A 9,183-nucleotide genomic window follows, 5' to 3' on the forward strand; every position below is an offset into this window, starting at 1 on the left:
CCTGTTGGTCACCTGTTGGTCACCTGTTAGTCACCTGTTAGTCACCTGTTAGTCACCTGTTAGTCACCTGTTAGTCGACTGTTAGTCACCTGTTAGTCACCTGTTAGTCACCTGTTAGTCACCTGTTGGTCACCTGTTAATCACCTGTTAGTCGACTGTTAGTCACCTGTTAGTCACCTGTTAGTCACCTGTTAGTCACCTGTTAGTCGACTGTTAGTCACCTGTTAGTCACCTGTTAGTCACCTGTTAGTCACTTGTTAGTCACCTGTTAGTCACCTGTTAGTCACCTGTTAGTCGACTGTTAGTCACCTGTTAGTCACCTGTTAGTCACCTGTTAGTCACCTGTTAGTCACCTGTTACGTGTCGTTGTATGTATCCGGTTTGTTTAATTTATCATCTGTTGTTGCAGAGATATTTAACTGTCATGTGTCAGTCTTTATCCCTCTTTATAGAGATGTATCTGTCTGTCTTTATCCCTCTTTATAGAGATGTATCTGTCTGTCTTTATCCCTCTTTATAGAGATGTATCTGTCTGTCTTTATCCATCTTTATAGAGACGTAGCTGTCTGTCTTTATCCCTCCATCCCTCTTTATAGAGATGTATCTGTCTGTCTTTATCCATCTGTCCATCTTTATAGAGATGTATCTGTCTGTCTTTATCCATCTTTATAGAGATGTATCTGTCTGTCTTTATCCCTCTTTATAGAGATGTATCTGTCTGTCTTTATCCCTCTTTATAGAGATGTATCTGTCTGTCTTTATCCCTCTTTATAGAGATGTATCTGTCTGTCTTTATCCCTCTTTATAGAGATGTAGCTGTCTGTCTTTATCCATCTGTCCATCTTTATAGAGACGTAGCTGTCTGTCTTTATCCCTCCATCCCTCTTTATAGAGATGTATCTGTCTGTCTTTATCCATCTGTCCATCTTTATAGAGACGTAGCTGTCTGTCTTTATCCCTCCATCCATCTTCATAGAGATGTATCTGTCTGTCTTTATCCCTCTTTATAGAGATGTAGCTGTCTGTCTTTATCCATCTGTCCATCTTTATAGAGACGTAGCTGTCTGTCTTTATCCCTCCATCCCTCTTTATAGAGATGTATCTGTCTGTCTTTATCCCTCTTTATAGAGATGTATCTGTCTGTCTCTCTGTCCATCCATATCCAAAGAGACACCAATGCCATAGACGTACAGTATGTCTGTTGACTTTGTAATGTCTCCTGTGTCTCCTGTGTTGGTTCCAGAGACGCCAAGGCCATGTACTCCTGTGAGGCAGAACACAGCCATGAGCTCAGCTTCCCACAGGGGGCTCTCTTCTCAAACGGTGAGACACTCACTCAGTTAACACACACACACACACACACACAGACAGACAGCTAATGCTGTGTGTCTACTGTTAAACAGAATGGGTCCATTTGTTCCTGTATACAGAAGATATTCCTCAGCTATGTATTTTGCCCAGGTCTGGTCTATAGAAGGAACCATCTGTAGGTTGTCCTGCATACAGACAGGGAACACCCCAACTTGGTAGGCCTCAGTGATGACTTGGCAGTTTCCAAGTGTTGTGTGTACAGACAGTGGAAGCATAGCGACCTTGCTTTTAGCTTGACGCTATCCTCTCTCTAAACACCAAGATAGCCTAGCCTCAGAGAGATGTTATTACCTATCCTCTCTCTAAACACCCAGATAGCCTAGCCTCAGAGGGATGTTATTACCTATCCTCTCTCTAAACACCCAGATAGCCTAGCCTCAGAGAGATGTTAATACCTATCCTCTCTCTAAACACCCAGATAGCCTAGCCTCAGAGGGATGTTATTACCTATCCTCTCTCTAAACACCCAGATGGCCAGCCTCAGAGGGATGTTATTACCTATCCTCTCTCTAAACACCCAGATAGCCTAGCCTCAGAGGGATGTTATTGCCTATCCTCTCTCTAAACACCCAGATAGCCTAGCCTCAGAGAGATGTTATTACCTATCCTCTCTCTAAACCCCCAGATAGCCTAGCCTTAGAGAGATGTTATTACCTATCCTCTCTCTAAACACCCAGATAGCCTAGCCTCAGAGGGATGTTATTACCTATCCTCTCTCTAAACACCCAGATAGCCAGCCTCAGAGAGATGTTAATACCTATCCTCTCTCTAAACACCCAGATAGCCTAGCCTCAGAGGGATGTTATTACCTATCCTCTCTCTAAACACCCAGATAGCCTAGCCTCAGAGGGATGTTATTACCTATCCTCTCTCTAAACACCCAGATAGCCAGCCTCAGAGGGATGTTATTACCTATCCTCTCTCTAAACACCCAGATAGCCTAGCCTCAGAGGGATGTTATTACCTATCCTCTCTCTAAACACCCAGATAGCCTAGCCTCAGAGAGATGTTATTACCTATCCTCTCTCTAAACACCCAGATAGCCTAGCCTCAGAGGGATGTTATTACCTATCCTCTCTCTAAACACCCAGATAGCCTAGCCTCAGAGAGATGTTATTACCTATCCTCTCTCTAAACCCCCAGATAGCCTAGCCTCAGAGGGATGTTATTACCTATCCTCTCTCTAAACACCCAGATAGCCTAGCCTCAGAGAGATGTTATTACCTATCCTCTCTCTAAACACCCAGATAGCCTAGCCTCAGAGAGATGTTATTACCTATCCTCTCTCTAAACACCCAGATAGCCTAGCCTCAGAGAGATGTTATTACCTATCCTCTCTCTAAACACCCAGATAGCCTAGCCTCAGAGAGATGTTATTACCTATCATCTCTCCAAACACCCAGATAGCCTAGCCTCAGAGAGATGTTATTACCTATCCTCTCTCTAAACACCCAGATAGCCAGCCTAGCCTCAGAGGGATGTTATTACCTATCCTCTCTCTAAACACCCAGATAGCCAGCCTCAGAGAGATGTTATTACCTATCCAGCCTCAGAGGGATGTTATTACCTATCCAGCCTCAGAGAGATGTTATTACCTATCCAGCCTCAGAGAGATGTTATTACCTATCCAGTCTGAGAGATGTTATTACCTATCCAGCCTCAGAGGGATGTTATTACCTATCCAGCCTCAGAGGGATGTTATTACCTATCCAGCCTCAGAGAGATGTTATTACCTATCCAGCCTCAGAGGGATGTTATTACCTATCCAGCTCCTACCTATCCAGCCTCAGAGGGATGTTATTACCTATCCAGCCTCAGAGGGATGTTATTACCTATCCAGCCTCAGAGGGATGTTATTACCTATCCAGCCTCAGAGGGATGTTATTACCTATCCAGCCTCAGAGGGATGTTATTACCTATCCAGCCTCAGAGGGATGTTATTACCTATCCAGCCTCAGAGGGATGTTATTACCTATCCAGCCTCAGAGGGATGTTATTACCTATCCAGCCTCAGAGAGATGTTATTACCTATCCAGCCTCAGAGGGATGTTATTACCTATCCAGCCTCAGAGGGATGTTATTACCTATCCAGCCTCAGAGGGATGTTATTACCTATCCAGCCTCAGAGAGATGTTATTACCTATCCAGCCTCAGAGAGATGTTATTACCTATCCAGCCTCAGAGGGATGTTATTACCTATCCAGCCTCAGAGGGATGTTATTACCTATCCAGCCTCAGAGGGATGTTATTACCTATCCAGCCTCAGAGGGATGTTATTACCTATCCAGCCTCAGAGGGATGTTATTACCTATCCAGCCTCAGAGGGATGTTATTACCTATCCAGCCTCAGAGGGATGTTATTACCTATCCAGCCTCAGAGGGATGTTATTACCTATCCAGCCTCAGAGGGATGTTATTACCTATCCAGCCTCAGAGGGATGTTATTACCTATCCAGCCTCAGAGGGATGTTATTACCTATCCAGCCTCAGAGGGATGTTATTACCTATCCAGCCTCAGAGGGATGTTATTACCTATCCAGCCTCAGAGGGATGTTATTACCTATCCAGCCTCAGAGGGATGTTACCTATCCAGCCTCAGAGGGATGTTATTCCATCCTCCTCAGAGGGATGTTATTACCTATCCAGCCTCAGAGGGATGTTATTACCTATCCATCCTCAGAGGGATGTTATTACCTATCCAGCCTCAGAGGGATGTTATTACCTATCCAGCCTCAGAGGGATGTTATTACCTATCCATCCTCAGAGGGATGTTATTACCTATCCAGCCTCAGAGAGATGTTATTACCTATCCAGCCTCAGAGGGATGTTATTACCTATCCAGCCTCAGAGGGATGTTATTACCTATCCAGCCTCAGAGGGATGTTATTACCTATCCAGCCTCAGAGGGATGTTATTACCTATCCAGCCTCAGAGGGATGTTATTACCTATCCAGCCTCAGAGGGATGTTATTACCTATCCAGCCTCAGAGGGATGTTATTACCTATCCAGCCTCAGAGGGATGTTATTACCTATCCAGCCTCAGAGGGATGTTATTACCTATCCAGCCTCAGAGGGATGTTATTACCTATCCAGCCTCAGAGGGATGTTATTACCTATCCAGCCTCAGAGGGATGTTATTACCTATCCAGCCTCAGAGGGATGTTATTACCTATCCAGCCTCAGAGGGATGTTATTACCTACCCAGCCTCAGAGGGATGTTATTACCTACCCAGCCTCAGAGGGATGTTATTACCTATCCATCCTCAGAGGGATGTTATTACCTATCCAGCCTCAGAGGGATGTTATTACCTACCCAGCCTCAGAGGGATGTTATTACCTATCCATCCTCAGAGGGATGTTATTACCTACCCAGCCTCAGAGGGATGTTATTTTGCCTCTTGCCATGTGTTTGGCTCAGTCCCAGGGCAGCAGCCTTACAGCAGGTCACAGTAACCTCGTAGTGATGGAAAGCTGTGGAGCAGCTTAGCTGGATCTCATCCGTTCAGCTGACAGAGCCAGCATATACTAGCAGTCGCCAGCAGAGATAAGGTTAACATTCGCAGCCTCTGCAGCAGTTATTTTACTGTGTAAGAGGATCCGTTCCTATTCCCTATAAAGTACGATGGGGAGGAGGTGGGGAAGAGAGGGGGAGGGAAGAGAGGGGGAGGCTGAGGAAAGAGAGGGGGAGGGAAGAGAGGGGGAGGCTGAGGGAAGAGAGGGGGAGGGAAGAGAGTGGGAGGCTGAGGAAAGAGAGGGGGAGGCTGAGGAAAGAGAGGGGGAGGGAAGAGAGCTGGAGGCTGAGGAAAGAGAGGGGGAGGCTGAGGAAAGAGAGGGGAGGCTGAGGAAAGAGAGGGGGAGGGAAGAGAGCTGGAGGCTGAGGAAAGAGAGGGGGAGGGAAGAGAGCTGGAGGCTGAGGAAAGAGAGGGGGAGGCTGAGGAAAGAGAGGGGGAGGCTGAGGAAAGAGAGGGGGAGGAAAGAGAGGGGGAGGCTGAGGAAAGAGAGGGGGAGGAAAGAGAGCTGGAGGCTGAGGAAAGAGAGGGGGAGGCTGAGGAAAGAGAGGGGGAGGGAAGAGAGCTGGGGAGGCTGAGGAAAGAGAGGGGGAGGGAAGAGAGCTGGAGGCTGAGGAAAGAGAGGGGAGGGAAGAGAGGGGGAGGCTGAGGGAAGAGAGGAGGAGGGAAGAGAGGGGGAGGCTGAGGAAAGAGGGGGAGGGAAGAGAGTGGGAGGCTGAGGAAAGAGGGGGAGGGAAAGAGGGGGAGGCTGAGGGAAGAGAGGAGAGAGGCTGAGGGGAGAGGGGGAGGCTGAGGAAAGAGAGGGGGAGGCTGAGGGAAGAGAGGGGGAGGGAAGAGCGGGGAGGCTGAGGAAAGAGAGGGGGGAAGAGAGGGGGCTGAGGAAGAGAGGGGGAGGGAAGGGAGGGGAGGCTGAGGAAAGAAGGGGGAGGGAAGAGAGGGGGAGGCTGAGGAAAGAGAGGGGGAGGGAAGAGAGCTGGAGGCTGAGGAAAGAGAGGGGGAAGGAAGAGAGGGGGAGGCTGAGGGAAGAGAGGGGGAGGCTGAGGGGGAGGGAAGAGAGGGGGAGGGAAGAGAGGGGAGGCTGAGGAAAGAGGGGGAGGGAAGAGAGGGGGAGGCTGAGGAAAGAGAGGGGGAGGGAAGAGAGGGGGAGGCTGAGGAAAGAGAGGGGAGGGAAGAGAGGGGGAGGCTGAGGGAAGAGAGGGGGAGGCTGAGGGAAAGAGGGGGAGGGAAGAGAGGGGGAGGGAAGAGAGTGGGAGGCTGAGGAAAGAGAGGGGGAGGGAAGAGAGGGGGAGGCTGAGGGAAGAGAGGAGAGAGGCTGAGGGGAGGGAAGAGAGGCTGAGGAAAGAGAGGAGGAGAGGGGTGAACCTGAGGGGAGATGGGGGAGACAGGAGGAGAGGGGTGAGGCTGATTGGATGGGGAGGAGAGGGGAGGAGAGGGAGGTTGAGGGGTGAACCTGAGGGGAGATGGGGGAGACAGGAGGAGAGGGGTGAGGCTGATTGGATGGGGAGGAGAGGGAGGTTGAGGGGTAAACCTGAGGGAGAGGAGCGGCGAAAAGAGGGAAGGTGAGGGGAGTTTGTGTAAATCAAAAATAACAGACTGACCTGGAGGCTGCCTTGATCGTTAATGCTAATTATTCTAGCCTAGTACTATAAGGGCACAGGGCGACACAGACGGTTTGAGTCTCTGATATTTATTATAATCCAAGTGGCAGGGAAGTGAATGGTCGTGGACAGGCCAAATATCATAAACAAGGTCAGAGTCCAGGAGGTACAGAGTGGCAGGCAGGCTCGAGGTCAGGGCAGACAGTATAGTCAGACAGGCTCGAGGTCAGGGCAGACAGTATGGTCAGACAGGCTCGAGGTCAGGGCAGACAGTATGGTCAGACAGGCTCGAGGTCAGGGCAGGCAGTATGGTCAGACAGGCTCGAGGTCAGGCAGACAGTATGGTCAGACAGGCTCGAGGTCAGGGCAGACAGTATGGTCAGACAGGCTCGAGGTCAGGGCAGGCAGTATGGTCAGACAGGCTCGAGGTCAGGGCAGACAGGCTCGAGGTCAGGGCAGGCAGTATGGTCAGACAGGCTCGAGGTCAAGGCAGGCAGTATGGTCAGACAGGCTCGAGGTCAGGGCAGACAGTATGGTCAGACAGGCTCGAGGTCAGGGCAGGCAGTATGGTCAGACAGGCTCGAGGTCAGGGCAGGCAGTATGGTCAGACAGGCTCGAGGTCAGGGCAGACAGTATAGTCAGACAGGCTCGAGGTCAGGGCAGACAGTATGGTCAGACAGGCTCGAGGTCAGGGCAGGCAGTATGGTCAGACAGGCTCGAGGTCAGGGCAGACAGTATGGTCAGACAGGCTCGAGGTCAGGGCAGACAGTATGGTCAGACAGGCTCGAGGTCAAGGCAGGCAGTATGGTCAGACAGGCTCGAGGTCAGGGCAGACAGTATGGTCAGACAGGCTCGAGGTCAGGGCAGACAGTATGGTCAGACAGGCTCGAGGTCAGGGCAGGCAGTATGGTCAGACAGGCTCGAGGTCAGGGCAGACAGTATGGTCAGACAGGCTTGAGGTCAGGGCAGGCAGTATGGTCAGACAGGCTCGAGGTCAGGGCAGGCAGTATGGTCAGACAGGCTCGAGGTCAGGGCAGGCAGTATGGTCAGACAGGCTTGAGGTCACGGCAGGCAGTATGGTCAGACAGGCTCGAGGTCAGGGCAGGCAGTATGGTCAGACAGGCTCGAGGTCAGGGCAGGCAGAATTATCTGACATTAATGCTAATTATTCTAGCCTAGTGGGGTTTTATCTGTCGTTAATGCTAATTATTCTAGCCTAGTGAGGTTTTATCTGTCGTTAATGCTAATTATTCTAGCCTAGTGAGGTTTTATCTGTCGTTAATGCTAATTATTCTAGCCTAGTGAGGTTTTATCTGTCGTTAATGCTAATTATTCTAGCCTAGTGGGATTTGCTCTCCATGTTTCATTGAACCTGGCTGGATCCAAGCAACCTTCCTCTCTCTCCTCTCTTTGACTGACAGATGCTCTCTCTTTGTCTCTCCATCCTCAGTGTATCCATCTATTGAACCTGGCTGGATCCAAGCAACGTTCCAGGGAAAGACTGGCCTGATCCCTGAGAACTATGTGGTTTATCTCTAACAACAAACTGACTGCTCCAAGACCTAAACATCCCAAACGAACCTTGATCATTTCATGGTATCCATGGTAACAATAATCTGTAACGTGATTGATGTGATTGTTGTGAAGGCCAAGTTTCCCCATTGATCAGACATGTAGATATGAGAACGTTGAGTATCGTTCATATGCAGTAGAAGGAGCAGATGTGTGTTTTTAATCACCTGAATGATATACCTACCTACCGTATCTACACCCTTATCAAGATGAATACTTCTGGTCATGTCATGCTGCTGGTCCTATTCTTATAGGTTAGTGTTGATATACTGTATGTTCCAGGTGGGATATGCAGTAAAAACATACATGATTGATAATATACACTGAACAAGAAATATAAACTCAACATGTAAAGTGTTAGTCCCGTGTTTCAGGAGCTGAAATAAACAACATCCCTGAAATGTTTCATACGCAAACACATTCTGTGTTTACATCCCTGAGCATTACTCCTTTGCCATGATCATTCACCTGACAGGTGTGGCATATCAAGAAGCTGATTAAACGACATCATTACACAGGTGCACCTTGTGCTGGGGGACATTAAAAGGCCACTCTAAAATGTGCAGTTTTGTCACACCACACAATGCCACAGATGTCAAAATGTTTGAGGGGGCATGCAAATGGCATGCTGACTGCAGGAATGTCCACCAGAGCGGTTGCCAGAGAATTGAATGTTAATTTATTTTTCTACCATAAGCCACCTCCAACGTTGCTTTAGAGAATTTGTCAGTACATCCAACCGGCCTCAAAACCGCAGACCACGTATAAGGTGTTTTCTGATGTCAGTGTGAACCGAGCGCCCCATGATGGCAGTGGGGTTATGGTATGGGGAAGGCATAAACTATGTACAACCAACACCATTGCATTTTATCGGTGGCAATTTTAATGCACAGAAATCCAGAGACGAGTACCTGAGGCCCATCGTGAGGCCCATTTTGTTAAGGTATCTGTGACCAACAGATGCATATCTGTATTCCCAGTCATGTGAAATACATAGATTAGGGCCTAATGGATTTATTTACATTAATTGATTTCCTCATATGAACTGCATGTTGCGTTTATATTTTTGTTCAGTATAATATGAAAAAACGTCCCGGATTTAATTGCGATTTTGTCGGCTATGCACCATATA

At 48.6% G+C, this 9,183-nt stretch overlaps 1 protein-coding gene across 4 annotated transcripts in view; it reads left to right on the forward strand.

Moving 5' to 3' along the window:
• LOC112236611 (rho GTPase-activating protein 42-like) overlaps positions 1 to 8,628 on the forward strand; it is a 202,715-nt gene extending 194,087 nt beyond the window's left edge. For all 4 annotated transcript variants that reach the window (XM_042296537.1, XM_042296538.1, XM_042296539.1 and 1 more), the window contains 2 exons: positions 1,244 to 1,323; positions 7,930 to 8,628. In XM_042296537.1, the coding sequence (XP_042152471.1) occupies positions 1,244 to 1,323; positions 7,930 to 8,018 (169 nt within the window). In that variant the 3' untranslated portion in view covers positions 8,019 to 8,628. The remainder of the gene's footprint in view (positions 1 to 1,243; positions 1,324 to 7,929) is intronic.
• Positions 8,629 to 9,183: the final 555 nt, after the last annotated feature.

The sequence above is a fragment of the Oncorhynchus tshawytscha genome, linkage group LG13 (genome assembly GCF_018296145.1).
Source record: "Oncorhynchus tshawytscha isolate Ot180627B linkage group LG13, Otsh_v2.0, whole genome shotgun sequence".
Taxonomy (NCBI): domain Eukaryota; kingdom Metazoa; phylum Chordata; class Actinopteri; order Salmoniformes; family Salmonidae; genus Oncorhynchus; species Oncorhynchus tshawytscha.